The sequence below is a fragment of the Sapajus apella genome, unplaced genomic scaffold (genome assembly GCF_009761245.1).
Source record: "Sapajus apella isolate SASKATOON/1434 unplaced genomic scaffold, GSC_monkey_1.0 scaffold71, whole genome shotgun sequence".
NCBI classification, from domain to species: domain Eukaryota; kingdom Metazoa; phylum Chordata; class Mammalia; order Primates; family Cebidae; genus Sapajus; species Sapajus apella.
Genome location: NW_022437011.1, coordinates 2476015 through 2500173, shown reverse-complemented (window position 1 = coordinate 2500173; position 24159 = coordinate 2476015). Strand labels below are relative to the sequence as shown.

Genomic DNA, 24159 nt, shown 5'->3' with positions numbered 1-24159 from the left:
CCGGCTCAGTTAAAGGCAAAAATAGGAGTTTATTAACTCATAGAAATGGGAAGGCCAGAGGCACACTGGCTTCAGGCATGGATGAATCCAGAGGCTTAAGGATGTCATTAGTACTTCAGAAGTCTCTGCTTTTCTCTGTCTATCTTTTGGTCTCTCTCTCTCTGTCTCTCTCTGCTGTCTTCATGGTGGATTAGTTCTCAACCTGGCCCTCTGCAAGTGGTAGCAAAGAAGATAGCCAACAACTCCAGGCTTTCATTCCATCAGTTTACCAGGCCTAGCAGAGAAAGAGGCCTCTTTCCCATGGAACTCCAGCAAAAGTCCCAGAGCTGCCTCTGATTTGGCCACTGTTAGGCCACATGCCCATTCCTGATCAATCACTGGCCCAGAGGATCTGAACCCTAGAGCCAGAGAGCAGCCCTTGGTGACTGATGCACAGGGACCTCAACTGGGAAGGGGTGGCTTCCAAAGGGAAGGGCTGTGAACACTCAGAGAAAAAGAGGATGACTGCTAAGTAGCAGGAAGTAGAATCTTGAATTTCTCAGAGTTCCATGGAATGGGGTTAAGATTCGAAAATGCAAAGGAGGAGAGCTTCTAGGCAGAATGGCCAGCCTGGGCAAGACCAGGACGGTAGGGGAGCATTGGACGCCTCCAGCCTGTGTAGGAGCTCAAGGATGTGCCTAGGTGAAGCAGGATCCTGGGCTGCATAGGTGAGCTGAGGTCACATCACCAAGCGCTCTTGATGCCATGCTAGTGGGAGTTTGGCATTCCCCTCTATGCCCACCAAGCAAGGAGTGCCCTTAGTACATTGCCAGCCAGAAGTGCTGCAGTCTGGAAACCTAAATCAGAATTTTCTGGGGACTTAGGGGTTGTTCAGAGCTTCTCTCAAGGAGGCCCAGCCCAGATTGCCCACCACACCTGGTGCCTCTACAGCCTAGCTCTGGGCCCCTTACCTGGCTGCTGGCAGAGTGGCAGGGGCTCAGAGGCACTGGCTCAGGCACCAGATGCCCAGGGTGGAAGCCCAGCCTGTGTGACTTTGGCAAGGGACTCCACTGCTCAGAATTTCAGTTTCTTCATTTACAAAAATGGAGAGAAGATAATCTACCCTGTAGGGTTGTGTAAGGGCTCAGAAATCTGTGCTTAGCACCTAATAAATGCCCAGTAAACACTCATTTTACCATCTTCCTCTTTTTAGAATTGTGTATTTCTAATTCCCCAAGGCTTCACCAACGACGGATCCAAAAGAGACTGTGTTGGCATTTATACCCAAATTTTGTTGGCTTTAACATCCACCTTCTGACAAATGACTTTTTCTCCCTGCAGAGCTACCCTCCCGCACCCACAGAGTGAGAACCTGATTTAGCGGGGGGTGGAGTTGAAAGGGTTGGGGAGGTGTGTCTCATGGGATCACAAACAAGTCCTTGCCTTGTGAGCACAGTCATACCTCCAGAGCTTGGTCGGGCGTGAGTCCTCACTGCTGCTCCTCCTTCAGGAAAATGCTGCCCAGGGTGGGCCCCCAGCAACCTCAACATGGCAACAGCTTCGAGATGGAAAAGTGATGTGTCCCTCCTTTAGGGTTCTCAGTGTCTGAGCCAAGTTCTCTTATACCCAGAAGTGAAGGAAAGGTTTCTCTCTCCTCAGAGTTCAGACTTGGCCATTAGAGCGAGGCAGGGCCCAGAAGCTAGGCTGAGCTCTCTGATACCTCCAACTATCTTTATATCAGTCCTAACGAACTGAAAACCAAACGTCCTCCAAAGAAGCCTCTCCGTGATCATGGCGATTCCTCCAACTGCCATTTACAGAGTACTCAGTATGGCAGGGCAATGTCCTGAGCCCTAGGGTACCGTAGACCCATCTCCTTTAATCCTCATGACAACCTGGGTGAGAAACTAGACCACCTGGCTTTGAATCCAGGCTCTAGGTCATCCTGGGTGGCCTGAGACAAGTTACTTAAGTGCTCTATGCTTGGATTTCATCAATGGGGATACTAATAATTCTGACTCATAGGATTGTCAGAAGGATTAAATGAAATAATCTGTAAAACACCATCAAAGAGCCCAGCACACACCAGCAGTAAATGTTAGTGGCTATTAGTCATCGGGGGTGGTATACAAATAAGTGATAACAATCTTATCACTGTCTGCTAAGTGCTAAGCATTGGGTAAAAATGGAGCACACAGGAGGTGGTCCCAGGAGGCTTCCTATCATCTACTGGTCTGGGAGCACTGTCAGATGATTCTTTCACTACAGATGAAATTGTTTATTAAAGGAGGAGCCTCAAACTTTGGCTCAGCCACCACAGGCTGCAGGTCCTGAGTCTAACTGCCATGTGGCACCCTCACTGATCCTCCCTAACTTCCTCACCCTGTGTCAACTTCTTCTTGCAGGGATGGTGTTCCATACTGCGAAGCCGACTACCACTCCCAGTTTGGCATTAAATGTGAAACTTGTGACCGATACATCAGTGGCAGAGTCTTGGAGGTGAGTGGGTATAAGCAACCGTGAAGATGTGGCAGGGTGACCTTTGCCTCCAAAAAGTCATCACAGAAGGAGAAAGTCACCCCACGCCTTTTTTCCGTAGCCTCTACCTTCTCCAGCTTTGCTTGCTCCATGACCTTGAGCAGATAATCTTGCTGAGATCTCTGGGAAACCCCAAAATGAAACGGTGGACAAAATTCTTCCTGGTTCAAAAAATGCTGTGCTGGGAAAATCAGTTGCATCTTTGACTCGGACCCAGACAGATTTCTAGAGAGTGACATTAAGATTTTCCTCCCAGCCCTGCCAGAGGATGGAACTCTTTTTTTATTTTTTTTAGTATTTGGTAATGTGCTGATACAAGAGCCAGCTTGTCTAGCAAGTTACTCCCTAAGCCCTTCTTTGGTGGGTCCGTCACCATGGCAACACCTCTCCCCAGCCTTTGATGCATGACTCCTGCAGTAACAGACAACCTGCAGCACCCTTGCTGAGGCCCTGCTGAGCCCCTGTGCACTGGTCTTTCTGGCCTTTCTTCCTATCCCCTGTGGGCCTGAAAACTATCTTCCCATACTTTGGGACCACCCACCTTGAAGAATTAGAAACAGGAAAGGACTCAGTGGAAAGGAACAATAATAGCCTAACAGGAATAATTTAGTTCTGATATTGACTCTACTGCTAACTCCTGCTCAGATTTTGGGTAGTTATCTTTGCTTTTCAAGGCCTCCGTTTCTCCATCTGACAATAGCTGCAGGGTCAGATTGGGTCAGGTATTGTAAGCAGAATGATTACTTCTGCCAAATCTGGCCAGTTGGTTGTGGTTACCATGAGTGCCTTGTTGAGAACAATTCTGCAGCCACATGTGGACTCAGCAGGAGGGAATGTGGCAACCAGGAAGGAACTCTCTGAGGACGTGCAGCGAAGCAGAGCCCTGAGGATGAAAGAGCCATCCCTGAAGGGCCCTGAGGTGGGAAGAGACACAGGAAGAATGAGCTTTACCCATTCAAAGAACAGAGAACCCACACATAGCTACAGATTTTTTCTCAACACAACACTCATGGTTACCACAACCAAGAGGCCAGATCTGGCTGAATTAATGATTCTGCTCACAATAGCTGACCCAGTCTGCCAATGTGGTTGAATTCTATAAATTGAGGGTAGGGAAGGATGAAATATAGTAGGATATCATATATGGCATACCATGTAGGGCTTTGTAAACCATGTTTAGAAGTTTGGGTTTTATACTCAGTGCAATGGAAAGCCATTGGAGAGTTTTAAACCGAGGACAAACATGATAAGATCATGTTTTTAAAAAGACTTCTCTGATTATTATGTGGAGAATTGACAGAGAGAGGCAGAGCCCATGAGATAAACAAATGCACAGAGCTGGGAAACTATTAAGCATCTCCAGGGAGCTCTAAGGAGTTAGATGCAGAGGACAAGGCCTGAGTCCAGGAAGGGTTGTTGGGGGTGGGTTTCTGAGGGCCTGGGATACCAGGGTGGAGTTTGCATGTGACTCACTGGGCAAGGGAGCATTGTGGAGAGACTGGGCAGGAATGTCCTGGTTAGAGCTGGGCTTCCGGAAGGAGGACGTGATAATGTACACAGGCTACATTTGAAGGAAGGAAGCTAGAAGGGACGAGTGAGGAGGCCCCTGCATGGCTCAGGCAGGAAGGACTCAAGAGGTACAGTAGCAATGAAGAGGGCAGCCACCCTTGTGCCCAGCCCTATGGAAGCAGAATTTCAACCACTCTGCAACTGAGGGGTAGCATGTGGAGATGGGGATTGAAGGAGAAGCAGCTAAAAGTTGCACCAAAGAATTACCTATTTCTGGAGAAAAGGAAGCCTGATGTCATCAGCAGAACTGGGGACAGCAGGGATAAAGCTGACCTGGCAGAAACATGGTGAGTGCCAGTTAGGATGAGTTGTGATTGACATCCCAGGAGTCAGAAATACGAATCTGAGGCTGGGAATGGTGGCTGTCGCCTGTAATCCCAGCACTTTGGAAGGCCAAGATAGGACAATCACGTGAGTCCAGGAGTTCAAGACCAGCCTAGGCAATATAGTAAGACTTCATCTCTACAAAAAATAAACAAAATTAGCCAGGTATGGTGGTGCACACTTGTAGTCCTAGCCACTCCAGAGGATTGCTTGAGCCTGAGAGGTGGAGGTTGCAAGGAGTCAAAATTGTACCACTGCACTCCAGCCTGGACAACAGAGAAAGACCCTATCCCAGGCAAATAAAAGGGGAAAAGGAGAGAAATATGGATCAGAGCTCGGGAACAAAGCTCAGGCCTGGAGGAGCCAAACTGAAAAACACAAGTCTTTGAATAACAGCAGCATCAGAGTCCTCGGGATTTCCAAGACAGAGGAAAGGAAAGAGTCTGACACCAACCTTGGCAAGCAGCTGCTTACAGGGAAAGCAACTCAGAAAGAGGCTGAGGAGGTAGCAGAGGAAAATGTGGGAGGAGAATTGAGGATTCTGTGAATGGACAGAGCTTCAGAAAACATGGGATGGTCAGAGTGTTGATCAAACTCTGTAGAGCAGTGAAGGACTACACAGGCTGTGGAAAAGCTGCTGGGTGTGGGAAAGGTCACCTTCAGAAGTCGTTCGTTGGCTCTGCAGAACTGTGGGGAAGAGGCACCCAGAGAGTAGGGGGTTGAAGGGTCAATGGGGTGGGAGGTGCCACAAAAGCAGACTTTTCTTTCCGGAAAGAAAGAACTTAGACAGACAGGGACACAGATGGGAATTTGTTCAGCATTTCCAAGCTGCTTTGAAATCCTGTTGGTGGCAGCTGCTATTTCCCCAAGAGTTACCTGTTTAGCATTGTGGTGGACTGTTCCTCCCAGGCAGCTGTTGTGACTGAGTTTCCATTGATTCCATTTCTACGAGGCTCCATTAGCATCTTGGACATATTGATTTTTTTTCTTAGAGCAGGAAGAGACTTTTAGCAATCACCTAGTTCAACCTCTTCATTTTACAGATTAGAAAAGTGAGACCAAGACATGCAGTGTTTTTCCAAGATCACAAGCAGCATTTCTGGTAGAGGCAGAGCTAAAATCTAGGACTCAGCCTCCTGTATCCGCACTGATACCCACAGCTCTCAGCCACTCAGGGGTCTTTGAGGGCGCACGATGTCAGGAAATAGATGTGGCTGCAGTCAGACTTGAATTTAGATTTTACCACGTCTAGCCACAAAGCCTTAAGCAAGATATTTCCTCTTAGTCTGTATCTATCAATAGACAGTACTACTATCATTTAATTTCTAATGAATATGTTAGTCAGGACCTTCTGGGCTGAAACACAAAGGAAATTTGTCAGCTCCTGTAACAAACAGCCCAGGAGCTGGATCTAGTGCTTAGGCAAAATCTCCAGCCATCTTGGCTTACTTTCTTCCAGGTTGAGTTTATTCTCAGGAGGGTGTGCTTGGTGGTGGAGAAGTTGGACACCAGTTGCCCCAGGCTTAGATTCTAACAGCCGGTCTCCCCAGTGTAAAATGAGCTTCTCTTTTCTGATAGCTCTGCAAGCATTCTGGGACTGACTCTCATTGGACAGTCTCAGGCCCGTCCCTGGACTGATAATTATCCCCACAAAGTTTGAATATGCTCATTGGTGGGGTCAGCACTACTTAACCCTGTGGACCGGTATGGAGGAGAGGTAGGCCCACCAAGGAAAGGCTTAGGGCTGTTTCTGGAAGAAGGAGGAAAGAATGTTGGTCAGGCAGAAACAACAGCCACCCAAGGCAGAGCCCAGCACATCGTCTGACACACTGCAGGCATTTAATTAAATTGTTTCTGCCTCTCTTCTCATCCCGTCCCTTCCCATCGCCTCCCTAGGCCACCCTATGATCCCTTCCTCAGTGACAGAGCTCAGTGTGCTGTCAGCCTCACTCCTTCCATCCTTGTCTGTTTCCTCACCAAAAAGGACCACAGCCTGGTTTACTTGCTACATATTCAAACCTGCTTTGCCGTTTTCAGTCCTCTCAAATAGGGCTCTGTTTTGAGGGTACCAGTTTTTTGCCATTTTTCTTTACTATTTTCCTGATTTCGGTTGGTTAATAGACAAAACGGTTCCTCTTAGCTAGCAGATGTGGCTTTTTCTTACTCTGGGTACAAGCTGCCTAATAGCCTCCCTTTGCTCAAACTGTTTTTAATACCATCCAAGACTGGGGGTGCTGAGATGGGCACAAAACTGGGGCATCTCATCTCTTTCAGCTGGGACGAGGTAGTAGGGCATGGCATTTAGGAAAATGCTAAGCTTCAGTTTTGCCAAGGCACTGTTGCCACACTGGAAAACAGGTCTATAATCAAAATGATAAAGAGACACAGAGTAGGAAGAGGCTGCTAATTAAACCGATTATCCTTGTCATGGTACAAAAGAATCAGTCCCACAACATTCCAGCTTGGGAAAATAGCAGGCTCATTCCACAGTTTGAACATATTTGCGTTGATGATGACAAGGACACTTTCTTATTGGTGTGAGGCCATGTAAACAACCAAATGGGAGGAAAAAGGGGATATTGGAGATTTTTTTTCTTTTTGTAAAAGTCGGCCTTTCCCACATTCTTGCTAAGTTTTTAGAACAGAGGGAATATCTCAAGAATAGGCAAGCCCATTCCAACAATCTCCACTCTCACCCCCCACAAAAAAAAAATAGATCTTCTTATTATGCAATTATAATTTTTGGATTGGAAGAAGCCTGTTAGCATCAGATCAAGTGATGTCTTGGACAGGGAACTTTAAGAACTCCTAATAGCCATCAGTTTTCCCTGGACATTACCCTCCCTCAAAGAAAACCCTGCCCTGACGTTGTAAAATATTTCTTCAAACAAGGCCCACTTTCCAACCCAATGTCTGCACCGAGCGCCTGCATATACAAATGCTGGAGCCGCCGCTGAAGGGCCCTTTCACACCAAGCCCTCTTGGCTGGGATTTTGATTTCAGAATTGTGACTCCAAAAGCGAGTGCGGAGCTGGTGACTGGCTCACACAGATCCGGGCCGAACACTGCTGCTGGCTTGCGGCGAACCCTTGAGGCACAGCCTTCTCTGAGGCTGTTTCTTCCCCCGATGGAAGTTTTTGCAGCTGCAAATTGTTTTCATTTTTAATTTAAATAGTAATGGGGATGGAAAGTGAAAATGGGGAAGGGGACTCACCAAAGCCACACTGGGGTGAGCTGGGGTAGGGCTGGACACACCCAGGTGCAATAGTCACGGGACTGTCCTGGGGGCCCGGGGCTCCGCGGTGGGTCCTAAATCATCCATTGAGCCCTAAAAATCTGTTGTTTGTATGCCAGTCTCACAATTTTTGCCATGTCTGTGAACCTCGTGTGCCCATTCTTCCATAATACTTTCGGTTGTCTTGAAGCTGGCTCTCTTATATGTAAGAAACTTATATGCAGCATAACAGGAAAGCCAGTATCACTTGCCATATTGCAGGTAGCCTGAAAATAAATAGAGCTCTAGCTAGATTCTATTGCATGTGAAGGTTCCAAGCCTCACACCTGTTCACTTTCTTTAAAAGGAAGATTGGTAAGTTTTGGATAGATTAAAGACGCACAAGCACCAAACTAGAACTTCTTCCTTGACAAAATCAGAAGAATGTATAGAGGGATGAAAGGATCATTTTTTTCCATTGGTCCAATGTTATTAAATCCCAAGTTCATGTACCACTTAAAATCATTTCATGTACCATTAGTGGTAAGTGCCCCTCACTTGGGGAGATGCTGGGATGTCCTCAAAGCAAGCCTGTTTCCTCCTCTGGAAATGAGGAAGTTGGATCAGTGGCCTCTGAAGGGCCCTTCCCAGTGCCAGAATAGAAGTGCAGGTGTTCAGGGAAGTCCCCCGAACTGCCATCAGGGACCCATGGAGTGAATCATGAAGCTTCCTGAGTGGACTTTCAGATGGTTGTGGACTCTCCTGGGTAGCTCCAACCAACTTTAGGGCCATGAAGATGCGAACAACACTAATGTACCCAAGAAAGATTCAAACCCAGTCTGTCCCACTAGACAGCAGCCCCGACTCTGACCTCCTGTTTCATCTCTTCATTTCCATAGGCAGGAGGGAAGCACTACCACCCAACCTGTGCCAGGTGTGTACGCTGCCACCAGATGTTCACTGAAGGAGAGGAAATGTACCTCACAGGTAAGCAAATCTAACCCTCTGCAAGGCCTTCCGATCTGCTCATGACTGGAAAGGAGGTACAGCCTCCTTCAGGTTCAGTGTTATCTTGGATCTTGGCTTTTCCTCAGAATTGCAACTAATTGGCCCCTCTCTGGGTGGATCAGGAAGGTTGCCGGTGTAGCTAATATGAAGTGACATGTAATCTGCCTTCCGTCTCTGTGCACCTCCACCCGCTGCCCAGCTGGCCTGCTTCCCTGGCAGCACTCTGAGCAGACTCTCCTGGCTCTGCCCGAGGGTGGGAAGCTGAGCTACACAGGGCCAAGGGGTCAGAGAACCTCAGAGGAATGCCTGGGTTGCAAAGTGTCTATAGCATCACAGCCTTGACTCCACTTCCTTCTCCCCATATCTCAGAGCATCACGCCAGGCTGCTGCTCAGGGCTTCCCAGGGACTCTCAGAATGCACAGAGGAATGAGGAGTGCCAATCGTCTCCACAAAGCTAACTAGGGCCGCTTTCCCTCGGCTGCTTCCCAGCCCTCTTGCCCCAGGAGTCTTACAACAGCCTCCTAATTATTCTCCAGATTCTGCCCAGTCCTCTACCCTCTGGCCAGGCCACCATCCAAGGGCATCACATGCTCTTGACACCGTCCTGCTCTTCAGGGCCCCTCCCTGTCTGCCTATTTAGCTACAAGCACTTCTGTCTAGCATTTAAATTCTTGTCTAGGTCCCAGACTTTTTTTGTAGCCTTGAACATACCCGACACCTAAGCTGCCAAAGCCAACTTCCGATCATTTATTCATCCACTCAACGACTGTTTCTTGAGCACTGCCATGTACAGGCTGTGCTAGCATCCATGGTGAGGCCCACCCAGCCCTACAGTCCCCTGAGGGAGAAGGGCATTAATCCATAATCACACAAATAAACATCAGCCATGGTAAGTGTCATGACGGAGAGAAGTGTGGGGCTTCGAGAGAACATAACGGGGTAGGAGGAATATCCAGGAGGGCTCCCTGAAGAAGGGCCAGGAGCTGATCCAGATCATGAGTGGGTGTTAACTGGTGGTGTAGTTCAACCAGGCTGCTGTAACCTGAGCAGACTGAGATACTGTAGATAGGGCAGCTTATAAACACAAATGTATTTCTCACAGTTCTGGAAGCTGGGAAGTCCAAGATCAAGGGTCCTGTAGATTTGGTGTCTGATGTGGGCCCACCTTCTCAGAGACAGCAGCTTCTCTCTGTGTCCCCACATGGTGGAAGGGGCAAGGCAGCTCTAGGGGCCTCTTTTATAAGGGCACTGATCTCATGACCTAATCCCCTCCCAAAAAGCCCTCCCTTCTAAGACCATCACCTTACGGGTTAGAATTTCTACATATGAATGTGGGGATCACACGAACATTCAGATCATAGCAACTGAACAAAAGGTGGAATAGGATACACCGAACTGAGAAGACAGAGCCTGCAAGACTGAGGTGGGTGAAGAAACAACGCGTGCATGAGGGCGAGAGGAGCCTGTGTGGCCGGGGTGCAGATGGAAGTGAGATGCAGCTGGGAGGCGAGCTGGGCAGACAGGCTGGACCTTGTGGTGAGACTTTGGCCTTGAAAAGAACTCACAGCCCTTCCCCTTGCCTCCATGTGTACTCCTTTGGAAATCCTATCATTCGAGGCCCAGTTCAGTCGCTACATGCTCCATAGATACCCCAGATTCCCCCAACCCCACCCACAATTTAGCACGGCCTCCTCTCCCCGCATGCCCACAGCCCTCTGTCTGCCCCTGGTCCCCTCCAGCTTGTATGAGAGCTGTTGGCCTCCTCCCTGAGGTCCTGTGTTCCTGGCACTGGTCCCTCAGCCCTGACACTGGCCCATGTGTACTCCCTCCACAGGTGAGTACCATTGGTGGAATCGCTGTGATTGGATAGCCGTATTGAGAAGGAATGAGAGCCCTTCTTCCAGGTAGATCTAAGGCCAGGGCAGCAGTTACAGGGAGCATGTCAGTATCAGCTTGTCCTAGCCACAATGCCCATAGCCATGAGTTCCCTCAAGATGCAGTCAGTCACCTGTGCCTAGAGCCTAGTTCCTCAGCGTCAGCACAGGTGACGCTCTGGGCTTTCCTGAGCATTGTAGGGTATTTGGTAGCACCCTTGGTCTCTACCCACTAGATGCCAACAATGTGCTTCTTCCCACTGACAATTAAAAATGTCTCAGATATTGTCACATGTCCCCAGGGAGTCAAAATCACCCTCAGTGGAGAACCACTGGCCTAAAGCTACTCAACAGAAACTTATGCCATCTGCTAAGAATCCTGGAGCAGGAATTCCTATGTTGGATTCAACAAAGTGACCATTTCTGAAATGAGATGCAGTCTACTTACTTTATGAACTGATGCTGGAGGGGAAAGGATCCCAGAGTCACTCTAAACTGTAAAGTGCCAACCCTCATTGTAGAGATGGGGAAAACAGACCCAGAGTAGAAAGAGACTGTGTGAGAATGGGAGCGTGTAGGGGCAGCGCAGGGCCTGGCCTTGTGACTCCCCTCCAAGGCTCTTTCCACTTTACCCCTGGGACCCAGGCCCTGCCTGACACTCAGGCCCCTGCCCCTACCTGTGCACGGTAATTCCTCGTTGCCGGGCTTCCTGGGTGATTCCTGCTGCAGGACCCAATGTTACGAGGTTCAGCAACCTGCACTGTGCCTTCACCCTGACCGCCACGGGAAGCTGGAGTTTGCGCTGGACTTGGAAGCTTGTTGCATGATACTCCTCTCCCCCTTCCCTAGTGAACACACCTCCTAGTATTTAAACTGCCCTCCCATTCTCATCCCTACCTGGATATCACTAGAATAAACCACGTCTTTGCCTCCCTGCCTGAATTCCTAATCCTAATCTTTCCCCGTTTGATGCTTTGACCCAGACGCCTCAGGGGCAATCCTGGCTCCACTGATTACTAAGTTTTTGACCTTGGGCAAGTCTAATAACTCTCTGAGCCTTGGCTGCCTAATGTGTAAAATAGACCAGGAACAGCTGCTATGAGATATGGGTGTAATAATTTCCTGACAACTGGGAAGCTCCCAGTTCACTGATTTAACAAATATCTGTTGAGCATCTATTGTGTCCCTGCTGCTGTTCTCACAACTGAAGATGTGGCAGTGAGCAAATCAGACAAAGGCCCTGCCCTCATGGAGCTCACAGCCTCACTGGTTGGTGTCTTCACTCATCGAACTTCACACAGGTGCTGAAAGAGTTAAGCAATGAAGTAAAGTGAACAGCTTTGTGATCCTGAGAGAGGATGCACCATTAAACCCAATGCGGAAATGCCTCCAGGAGGTGGGGATATTCTTGGTAATGAAGACAGGCCTGTCACCCTCTCATTAATTATCCCATCCCTCTCCTCCTGGCTCCTGGGAGAGTGGGAGTAATTGCAGGGCGTTCAAGGACCTGCCTCAAAGGATGCTAAGAGATCCTGGAATGAGGGGGACCAGGCCAAGCAGTGCTAGAGTCATGCTCTCTTGGGCTGTGGGTGTCTTGTGGGGCTTCTCCTACCACTGAGATCTGGACTTTGGACACCCTTACCAAATGGGGTCACCAGCAGTCAATATGATATCCCCTAGAAGTAACAAGAAAACTCTGCTCCTGGGCAGCTCAGGAGTGTAAAGAAATGGCTGAGAGCCAGGATTCCTGGGTTCAAGCGTCAGCAATTCCACTAATAGGCTGTGACCTTGAGAAATGACTTCCTTCTCCAGATCTCTTCCTTCACCTGTAAAATGAGGATAACATCACTGTCTGTCATTGATCCACTCAAGTTGCCTGGCTCTCTGCTACAGGTTGGACATTCAGAGATGAGCAAGGCAGGCATGCTTGTTGCCCTGGTGGAGATCACTCTCCAGAAAGAGAAACTGACAGTGCCAAATAGAAGCATCAACATTCAATGACAAGCTGTGACAAGTGCCACAAAGAGAAAGTTTTGGAACAATGGGCATGTGTTATAAAGGCCTCTACTCTAGTCTGGGAAGCCAGGGAAGGTGCCCCTAATAAAAGGGATATTTCAAGCCAAAACCTTGAAAACGAGTAGGAGGTAGGAGGCTGAAAAGTGGGGAAGATTGAGGAGGCAGTGAGAATTGCGAGTGCAAAGGTCCTCCCTGGATAGGTGGAAACTGAGGCAGGCCCACTTACCTGAGCCTATGCCACAAGGTTCTCATGAGCATTAGAGGAGAAAGTGAATGTGAAGGCACTGAGGACTCCATAAAGCAACTTATATAAGAGAGAGAGAGAGTCGGGATGCCTGCAAAGCTTACAAAACCCAGCCTTGTCAGTTCTGGAGCTGGAAACAGCATGGTACTGGCAAATGGTCCTTGGGAGATTCTTTGGGTGAGTTTGTTTGTGTTTTAATTGCTATGTGATGGCTTTCTGATGGGCTCTAATTGGGAGAAGTCTGATGTTTGTCTGGAGGAGAACTTCTGGGGCCCCAGGAGACAAGAGCAAGTTTTATTTGTTTTAAGTTCTGTTGTGTATTCAATCTTTTAACTGTTTTTGTAAAGATGCCAAATATCTAATCTGTTTGTTATCCAAACCCTTCATTTGGGCTTCACCAGGAAATTAGGTCACTGATTTTGTGCAGCAAAATAATGGCCAAAACACTGCAGGTTCAGGCCAAAACTTACACTGAAATCTCAAAGGTTGCAGTTACTGGATCAGTGAGAGGTTTTCAAAATCCCAAATGTGATTCATGAGATAAATTTTGTTCTTGTTCTAAATGTGCCCGTACCCAGGAAAAGGGAGAAAATAGATTCTTCTTCTACCCTTCTGTCTACACCGAATACCCCCTGTTCTAAGACCTGAGACAATAACCCTGGAATTACGCAAGTTCAGCTGCACCTTTTTAAACAATTCTGTTATCATTTGTATGTTTAACTAAAACTCACAAGGCAGGAAATCATTTATAAAATACTGGACAAACCCTGCTCTGCTAAAGAAAAGTATTATGACAAGTGGTAGGTCTCACCAATAATCATGATAATATTAATAATAAAATATTAATAAAATGCCATAATTTTATTATTTTTAATATAATTATTATTTGTTGGTATTTGTTGGGCATTTACTGTGTGCCAGGTGTTGTACCAAGAGTTTCAAACACAGCATCCCATTTTATTCTCACAACAACGCTGTCAGCTAAAAGCCATTAATATCCTCATTTCAGAGGATGAGAATGAACTTTTAAAGAGGCTACGCCACTTAGCCAAGGTTAGCTAGCCTGTCTTGCTAGGGTTCTTGGAGGCAATTTGCTTATATCTATTGCCAGAATTCTTAAACTGGTTCATGGTCAGCCTTTTGAGTTCTATGAGTCTTCTGAAATTGCTTGCCAAATTTTGCATGCTAGCTGTGTGTTTCTTTAGGGAGAGGGTCCATAGCTTTCATCAGATTTTCAGAAGTGTCCACGGTCCAAAATAAAGTGAAGAACCCTGGTTCTGTGTTAACACAAGTCCGAAACGGAGTCCCGAAGACTTGTTTTGATAATTACGCCAAACCCTTCTCTTGTATAACTGAATCTAGTTCAGATTACTTTTTTTTTTTTTTAGCTCAGAGGATACAAGGTCCTGGTTTCAGGAGCTGTGTATTTCTGGCTGAGATGTAACTCAGAAAAGGTGTCCTAAGCTAAGAGATGTTCCAGTGAGGGCCTCCCGTTGTTATGGGTTGTGGAATGCCGGCCCTCAGTCACCATCTATGCATTTCATGAAACCCCCCTCTAAAAGGCACTATTGTAGTATTGGTTGTTATAATTTTGTAATTTAGCATTATTACTTTAAATTGGATCTCTCTACTGACAGCTTAGGTTGTAGGAGTTATGCTTAAAAACTTTAAATCTTATGTTTCCCCAATCCTGCTACCTAATTTTAGATTCTTCAGACATATTCTGTTACCATACTAAGTTGATACTTCCTAAAGTCTGACTCTACTAAGCATATTTCATTTTAAATAGAGTATATTTTAATTTTTGACGAGCTGCCATTTTTTTAAGGGTTACCAAGCATCTTGAATCATACAGAAAGTATTACAGAGTAGTAGCTTAAGGCTTGTGTTTCTGAAGTTTGTTTCCAGCCTCTCCTCTCAGGTCACCACAAACTCAAGCCAATGTGGCCATTTACTCGCCTATCACATGTCACACCGACTTCAGCAGTCAATTTGTCCATGTTGGTCAGAATTAGGTCCAAAGTAGCAATTTCCCACGTTGCTTCCTCTCTTTTCTGAGAAGCATCGTTGCCTGCCGGGCAAGTCAAGAACTTGTCAGATATTCAGGTTTTAGCTCGATGAGATATTTTATTAATCTAGACATTTTAGGTGACAGAAACCCAACTCAAGCTATGTTAGGCAAAAGAAAATTGATTGACTCTCAGAACTGAGAGGCGTCTAAGAGCAGCACAGCTGAGTGGAAGGGCCCGTGAGTGTCGTCAAGTGGTTCTCTGTGTGTGTGTGTGTGTGTGTGTGTGTGTGGCCCCATGCTTTCCTGCCCAGGCTGGCTGCCTCCATGCAGCAGGATGGAAGGCCTGGCCAGTCCCCAGCCACCATCAGTACAGACAGGCAGCATGTCCCATTAGGCTCAGCAGAGAAGTTCCAGAGTGTCTGAGGACCTGTTGCCCACACCCAGGCCAGGGTTGGGAGACAGAGATGGACAAGCAGGTTAGACATCCAAGCTTCCTAATCCCCAACTTCTCATCTGTAAAGAGGGCTGAGGCTAGGCCCCATCTTACAAGGCTGCTGTAAAGATTAAATGAGCTAATGAATGCGTGGTAAAGACAGCCCAGGGCCTAGCACTGCTGGTTCTGCCAGTCTGAGCTCACAATAATCACCTGGTTATATAGAAATGACCATTCCCACAATGCAATGCACTCATAAGTGCTTGCTGTTGTCAATACTATCATCATTTTTTTTTTTTGAGATGAAGTCTTGCTCTGCCGCCCAGGATGGAGTGCAGTGGCGCGATCTCAGCTCACTGCAACCTCTGCCTCCCAGATTCAAGTGATTCTCCTGCCTAGCCTCCTGAGTAGCTGGGATTACAGGCACTTGTCACCATGCCTAGCTAATTTTTGTATTTTTAGTAGATACGAGGATTCTCCACGTTGGCAAGGATGGCCTCAATCTCCTGACCTCATGATCCTCCCACCTCAGCCTCCCAAAGTACTTGGATTACTGGCGTGAGCAACTGCACCTGGCCATCATCATTTTTAAGAATACTTAGTATAAGGTGCAGCATATGTACTTAATAAATGGCAGTTATTATTTTTTATATTTAAGCACTATTGTTATGAAGTGTGTGATGTAAGGCCTGGCATCGATACTCTATAAATATTAGTTATGATAGTAACGATAGGAATAATAAGAATACTTAGGGCCTGGCATGTACTAAGCACTCAATACACTTTAATGCCTGTCCCAACTGTTATTATTCAGCACCTATTGTTTCTCGTGAATTATGTGGCACCTCGGAATTGCCATTCTCCTCTTCTCATCCTGCCCAATATCCTCCATGGTAACCAGCCTCATGGTAACTAAGCACTTTTCTCCCTCTAACCTCTTTATTAAGCTTCAAGCCCACTTCATCATATCAGCTCCAAGCAAGCCAGTCTTTCCCACTTCTCCCGAGGTGCCCTCGTCCCTGGGCACAAGCCCAACCTCCCAGGAGGGTGCGCTGGCAACCAAGCCAGGCTTCTGTTCAGTGACTCCACCTGCACAGCCAGCCTGCCATGTGCTGCAGCCCCCTCGCTCACCCAGTCCCCAGCTCCCTGCTCCCCTCAAGTCTCTCTTTTACTGCTCTCCCCTTACCCAAATTAGATCCTGGCCACAGATTATCTTTGTAGGTGGAAGAGAGGAGACAATAATGACAACAATAACCAGCACTTATCTAGTCCCCGACATAGGCGGGCACTGTTCTAAGTGCTGTGCATGGATTAACGCATTCATCCTCAAAGCAAACCTATGAGGCAGATTCTGTTGTCATCCCTGTTTCATAAATTGGGAAACCAAGGCACAGAGAGGCAAGTGACTTGCTCTAGACAATGAAGCTAGTCATTGATGTAGCCAGGATTGGAACCTCTTAAGAATATTACATGAAATAACGCATAGAGTGCCTGGTACCCGTCAAGATTTACTAACGCCTGAGATTATGATGGTCACGTTGTTACCGCAGGGCAGCTTCAACAGCAGTGCTCAGTCCTCTCTCCTGCCGAGTTTGGCACTTTCGGTAACAAAGGAGGAACAGAGTGCCTTGGTCTCCAGAAGCAGTTCACCTGCTGGGAGGAGAGGAGTGGGGAATTTTTTATGTTTATGTAAAATTCTCATAACATAAAATTAACTATTCTTAAGTGTGCAATTCAGTAGCTTTTAACGCATTCACAATGTGGTACAACCACCACCTCTATCTAGTTCCAAATCATCTTCATCACTTCAAAAGGAGACTCCATACATGCCATTAAGCAGTCACTTCCCGTTCCCCTCTCCCCCAACCGCTGACAACCACCAATCTATTTTCTGACTCTATGGATTTACCGATTTTGTATATCGCATACAGACAGAATCATACAATATATGTTCTGTTGTGACTGGCTTCTTACCCTGAGAATAATGCTTTCTAGGTTCATCCAGGTCATGGCAGTATCAGTAGGTCATTCCTTTTATGGCTGAACAATATTCCATTTTTGGATCTACCTCATTTGTTTATTTGGACGGGGATTTTTTTTTTTAATTTTTATTTCCTAGGTAGTGAGGGAACAGGTGGTGTTTGGTTACATGAGTAAGTTCTTTAGTGATGTTTTGTGAGATTTTGGTGTACTCATCACCAAAGCAGTATACAATGCACTCAATTTGTAGTCTTTTATCCGTCACTCTTTTCCCATCCTTTCCCCCTGAGTCCCCAAAGTTCATCGTGTCATTCTTATGCCTTTGCATCCTCATAGCTTAGCTCTCACTTATGAGTGAGAACATATGTTTGGTTTTCCATTCCTGAGTTACTTCACTTAGAATAATAGTCTCCAATCTCATCCAGGTTGCTGCAAATGCCATTATTTTGTTCCTTTTATGGCTGAGCAGTATTCCATCATATATACATGTACACACACATACCACAGTTTCTTTATCCACTCATTGATTGATGGCCATTTGGGTTGGTTTATGTGCATGGAGATTTTAAAGGAGCACTTCCAAGGTTCCTCCCAGTCTATTGCCACAAAGATAGTGCTGCAGTCATAAAGGCAGAGGCCTGAGAAACCTCATCCTGCTATGATGAAAAGAAATCCAGAGAGGAAACCTGCTGTAAGAGAATGACCCTAGCTAGGGTCAAGGCCAAAAACTCAAATGCCCACATCAAGGAGTGGGAAGGGCTGGGAGTCAGAAACTAGGGAGGGTCACTGGTGACCTGCAGTATTTAAAAACCTTCAGACTCAGACTGTTTAAAATCACAGTGCTCACCAAACAGAACCTTCCAATGGACCGCTTTCAGCCACTGTGCTTGTAACCTCTAAAATGCCAGTGTTCTAGAAGACTGTGATACCAGCTCCAGCTTTGGCGTTAAAAATCAAAAAGCACTGGCCAGCCACTGTGGGTCACACCTATAATCCCAGCACTTTGGGAGGCTGAGGCGGGCAGATCCCCTGAGGTTGGGAATTCGAGACAAGTCTGACCAACATGGAGAAACCCCCTCTATTAAAAATACAAAATTAGCTGGGTGTGGTGGCGCATGTCTGTAATCCTAACTGTTCGGTAGTTGGAAGCAGAAGAATTGCTTGAACTCAGGAGGCGGAGGTTGCAGTGAGCCAAGATCACACTGAGCGGAGATCGTGCCATTGCACTCCAGCCTGGGTAATAAGAGTGAAACTTCATCTCAAAAAAAAAAGAAAGAAAAACAGAAAGCATTGGCCTCCCCAATATTACATCAGCCCCAAATGTTACAGGTGTAGTGTGTGCTACAACCAGTCAGAGAGATAAGACTGACTGCTGACTCTGCTAAGGATTAAAAATGGCCTTAATACCTGGCTGAGAGGTAGTTTTAGAGATTCACATCTCTATCTCTGAGTCAGCTGGTACAGAAATAGCTAATCCTTCACTTCCGTAACCTTCATAGTAGGTTTTAACTGCAGAGCCTGGAAGTGTGGGTGACAATCTCAGACGACAGGAGAATGTGACTCATGGAACCAAGGGTTGAACAAGCAGAAAATGTTGTACTCTTACAAAAAGTTAGAGTTCTGTCTTGTAAAATTGGTTTCTTTGACACGTAACATTCCAAGTTAGAGTGTTATCTGGTATTTAGCCCTGTGGTTCTCAAATTAGAAGTCATAAAATCACCTGGGGAGCTTATTAAATCACGGATTCCCAGGACCCACCTACAGGAGTTGGCATCAGTGGCTTCTGCAGGGGGCCCAGGAATCTGAATTTCACAAGGCTGCAAGACAAGTGGTCCACAGGCCACAGTTTGACACACCCCAATATAACGAATATGCTTGTAGACTCAGTCTGGAGTGTTCTTTGTCTTCTCAGAGTCCAGATTGTACTGCTTGTTCAAATCTCTGAGCCCAGCTTAGAGAAGCCAACTGCCTAGGGTAGAATGCCATGTTTCTTTTGTTTATTTATTCACTCAGTGAGTATTTATTTATTGAGAATCTGGAGTCCCTGCAGATATATCTGTAGGTAAGACAGACATGAATCCCTCTCCTCATAGAATTTACATTCTTATCAGGATAAATGGATAGGGGCAAATAATTATCTTCTCTGTACAGTAAAACCTGTTAAGATAGAAACAGAATCTCTAGGGATTTGAGGGGCTAAACATCCCTTAGTATAAGTGCTGTGTGCTGAGCCTCCTTCCTGATATCCTGGCTGAGCATTTATATGCTCGATGTGTACTTAAACACTGCTAGGAACAAGGGGCTCACTGTCAGTTGAATACGGCTATTCAGTTCTTAGGTGTTAAATGTTCCTTCCCTGAACCTTCTGCCCCTTAGTCCTAGTTCTACTTTATAAGACTTGCAAAACAAACGAATGCCTCCTCCTACAGAGAGTCATTAAAATCTTCAAAACCAGTTTTTACCATTCTGTTCGGTCTCTTCTTCAGGGTAAAGACCCAGCCTTAGGACTGCATTTGAGTCCCCTCTTAAGATGGTCACCATCCTCTGGTGGGTGCATTTACCTAGTATCTTTTTGAAAAAAGAAAAAAACAAAGGTACAGCCTAATGAGTCATTCACATATATTTCTTTCTTAAACACACATGGGCCAGGCACTGTTTTTGGCTCTGGGGATAAAATCCATGGAAGAGAATAACCATCTTCTTTACCATGATGTTATCTTTCTGCTAGTGTCACATTATTGAGCTATTGGCCAAGGGAATAAGCTCAGAAGACCGTAATTCCACAGTGGTCTTCATGAACAAATCATCATCTCTTACATTCTTTATCTAAGTTTATTACTAGCTACCAACTAACTTTTTTTTAGCCTTTTATTTACATGTATACTACTACGAACTCCCAAATTCTGATTTTTTTCATTTCTAATTTTTTTTGTTTGATTTTCCCCTCCTCGATTCTTATGTAAATATGTTTTCCTGTATGCAGAGTGCTAAAGCTAATGAGCATTTTTGGCTCAGTTTTATTTCAGAAGGCTATGCCAACGTCATGGAGTTAGAAGGCAAGAGAGACCCTCTAGTCTGACCCCCTCACTTGACACAGTATGTTCCCCCATGAGGACTTCTGCCCTCTTGATCTTTCCTATGCCTCTTTAACTTAAGCTCATGACCTCCTCAGACCTCTGTGTCCATCTCATCCATTTCCTACAGTGACCTGTAACATGTGTTTCCTGCCAGAGTCACAGTCATAAACAATTCCTGGTAGATTCAGGAGCAACTCAGAGAGGAACTGGAAATGCTCTCTCTAATAACTCCCTAAAGTAAGGATCCCCGCACACAGCTTGGTAGTGGACACACCCTGTGATTGCTGGATCAAGCCACAGACTCAGAGTCCCTCTACTGGGCTCTGAGAACCATTGCATTTTACTTTAGAAGGAATTAAACTCAGTTGAATAATTAGGAACACCCAAGAATGTCAGCAGACAAAACTCAAAGATTCCCATTCCAAAAAGACAAAACTGCCCGTCGAATTAGAATCTTATGAAAATAACCTTCAAGACCATCCAAATCCCACCTCACTATTCTTCAGATGAGGAAACTGGGACCCAGAGAGAGGATGTGTTAGGGGCTGAGCAAAAACAAAAAACACAAGCCTCCTCACGTCAGGCCTCTCTTCTCTTTTTCACTTGAATTATTGACCTTTCACCACCATCTCATCCCTTAACCAGTATTCCAGTCCTGGGGGTTCCAGGCAACAAAGCATAATAGAAAGTACATCCTAGAAACAAAGTCAGACAAACAAATGCCATCTGGATGCTCAGGAATCCAGCCATTGCTGGCTCCTTTCCTTTTAGGGCTGGTTACAAGGGGAATGGCTCCAGAGGGATAATATGTTCCTATTTTTCCTTCTAATCCAGGACACCTGTCCCTTCTTTGGGGAATGTGTCGTATTTGGGGCTGCTTCTCAACATGTGACCAGCCACCTGTTGCTCATGCCTTTCCAAATTGGCCTTTTGGGTTTGGGGTTGGCCAACTGGACTCCCACCCCCAATAAAACGTGGACATTAGCAGTATAGTGAATTTGAAGAGTCTGGAGTCTCTGAGGAATTAGCAGGTCAAGGCAATGCTCTCAAGCGGAATATACACCATGACACCTCCTCCCCCTCAAATGTGACAGCTCTGGTAGACTGTCATAAGTCTTTAAGAGAAAAGAAGGCTGGAGCTCACCATGCTCTGTCATTCTTTTTTATCCACACTGTCATTTATTCTTTCAACAAATATTTATTGACCACCTGCTATGTGTCACTCAGTACCAATCATCCACTCATCTTTTCACCCCACAAACATGTACGGATCTCTGCTAAGAAAAAAATCCCGTGCTGGGGACTGTGGGAGATGTAGCAATGAATAAAGCCCAGTCCCTGCCCAGAAGAAGCTGTTGATTTAGTGGGAATGAAAAATCTATAAGCTACTGTGCTTTAAGGCTGTTTGTGTGGAAAGAGAGACAAAGAACTATGGATCACAGAGGAGCGAGAAGCCACCCCCAACTGGCAGGTAAGAAAGTTTGCAAGAGGATGTCATGTAAGCCCTAGACCTTGAGGAATGGGTAGGATTTAGACACACAGCAAAAGGATAGGAGTGGTCGCAAAGATCTGAGAGGTTCCAGGAGGGAGCTGGAAAAGCCAAAAGGAGCCCTTCTGGCAGATGTGTAAGTGGCATACGCTGACCACGGAGTAAATCAAGGTGAGGCCTGGGGAGAGACTCAGAATGCTGGCGGGTTTGAAAGATCTGAGCCTTCTTTATTTTCCTGACCCCTAGGTTCCGAGGTTTGGCACCCCATCTGCAAACAGGCAGCCCGGGCAGAGAAGAAGTTAAAGGTAAGCGAGCTAGTAGATCCCAGACCAGCACTCCTGCTTCACTACTTTCTGCCGCAGGTTAAGAGAGCTGTGCTTTGGGACAGGGTCAGCATTCCTTAGTGTGCATGCTCCCAAATGTGTGCCTATATACTTGGATTTTCTTAATGGTAACACCTGCCCCATGGGGTTTTTGAGGGGGTTAAGGCACTGGATGTGACAGCACTCTGAAACTGTAAAGCACTGTATTCATGTGAGTTTTGTGTTTCTAGGGTAAGGCTGTAACTCTATCATTGCTGACCAAGAGGGCGGCCTCCCTGAGGAGCTCCTGCCATGGTTTTTCCCAGCCTGAGGTCATTTGTTAATAGTAATAAGTAATAATGTCACAGTAGTTGACAGTTTACAAAGCTTCTTCACAGCCGCTGTCTGATTTTATTTCTTTAACCCCGTGAGGCAGATGGGCAAGAATTTTATCTTTGCCTTGCCTGTGAGAAAGCCAGGTCTAAAGAGGTGATGATTTGCCTGCAGTGGCATGGCCAGGCAGAAGCACAGTCGACATCCTCAGGTACAGGCTGGGCCAGCTGAGGACCTGTGTCCCTCTGAATTACTGTGCTCTGACAAATGTCAGGGAGGCTTGTGAACCCGGGTTCCTGCAGAGAGGGCTTGAGCCTCCCCGGCTGCAGGGGGGATCCAGCTTCTGGGTCCTTGAAGCTGTGAGTGGACACCTGGGGCGTGTATTGGGGTGTGGGGAATGGGGCCTTTACATCCTGTTCCCCTGATACTAAGTTGAGCCCTTGAGACTCTATTATGTTACCTGCTAGAACTAGAAAAGCAAGTGCACAACTTCTGACCAGCTAACTAAACATGTCTTCTTTGCTATCTCGTCCACTTAATGAAAGTTTTCTGTAAAGCCGGTTGGTTGATGTATAACTATTTTTTGAGCCCTGAATTTCTTTTCCTGTTTCTTCTAAGACCTCTTCCATTTAAGGTATAAGACCTACTTGTCCCTTTCTTCATCTTCCTCCTTTTGGGCAGCATTTCCCAAACTTCAGTCATCCTCTACAACCCCGATGCCTGTTGCCATATCTGTGCACCATCTGTTTCATTATATACTTAATATTTTCCTTTAAATCAAGTCACTACTTTTTATTAACTAAACGTATTTTAAAATAAAAATTTATATCGCCATGTGGAAACCAGTAATACTTGCTATAAGTAGAAGGTAATGACAAAATAAATTCAATGATAATGAAATAATTCTTAAGAATAAATCTTTTAAATTCTAGCTAGACAATGTTGCCTGCACACTCTTTGTTTAAAAAGGGGAATTGGGCTGGGCATGGTGGCTCACGCCTATAATCTCAACACTTTGGGAGGCCAAGGCGGGCAGATCACTTGAGGTCAGGAGTTCGAGACTAGCCTGGCCAACATGGCAAGACCCCATCTCTACTAAAAATACAAAAATTAGCTGGGCATGGTGGCCCATGCCTGTAATCCCAGCTACTCAGGAGGCTGAAGCAGGCGAATCACTTGAAACGGAGAGGTGGAGGTCTCAGTGAGCCAAGATTGTGCCACTGCACTCCAGCCTGGGAGACACAGAGAGACTCTGACTCAAAAATAAGATAAAAAATAAAATGAAATAGGAAATCAGCAATTGTTGAGAGAGTTGTTGAAATATGAGACTGCCTCCTTGATCTAATCAAAGGGATTGAAAGATTTTACTCTCTAGCTCTATGATTCAGTATTATCAAATGTTCCACCTAAATTCTTCTTCCCACAACCACTGCTAGTTCACAATCCACAGTTTAGGAAACTTTATAGCTCCACTTAGAATGATTTAAATTGTAAAATGAGAAAACTGGGAGAGAATCAAGTGATCCTGAAGCTCAGCATCTTCATTTTACAGGTCAGGAATCCAGATGCCTAAGACCACATACTTCACCCGTGGGTCCTTGATTCCCAATCCCTTTACATCATGCAGGCACCCTCCTGTGTGTTAAGACTGACATCATGCTGCTCTGCTAAGGAAGCTATTAATCCATCATGGCTATTGTTCAGAGACAGCTTTTTTTTAAGTTTATCACTTAAGTTGATGTCAGTTCGCAATTAATACACTGTAAA

At 46.0% G+C, this 24159-nt stretch overlaps 1 protein-coding gene across 6 annotated transcripts in view; it reads left to right on the top strand.

Moving 5' to 3' along the window:
* The window catches only part of ABLIM3 (actin binding LIM protein family member 3), a 117135-nt gene that overhangs the window by 65690 nt on the left and 27286 nt on the right, over positions 1–24159 (top strand). For all 6 annotated transcript variants that reach the window (XM_032250280.1, XM_032250279.1, XM_032250277.1 and 3 more), the window contains exons 7-9: positions 2385–2478; positions 8524–8611; positions 22004–22062. In XM_032250280.1, the coding sequence (XP_032106171.1) occupies positions 2385–2478; positions 8524–8611; positions 22004–22062 (241 nt within the window). The remainder of the gene's footprint in view (positions 1–2384; positions 2479–8523; positions 8612–22003; positions 22063–24159) is intronic.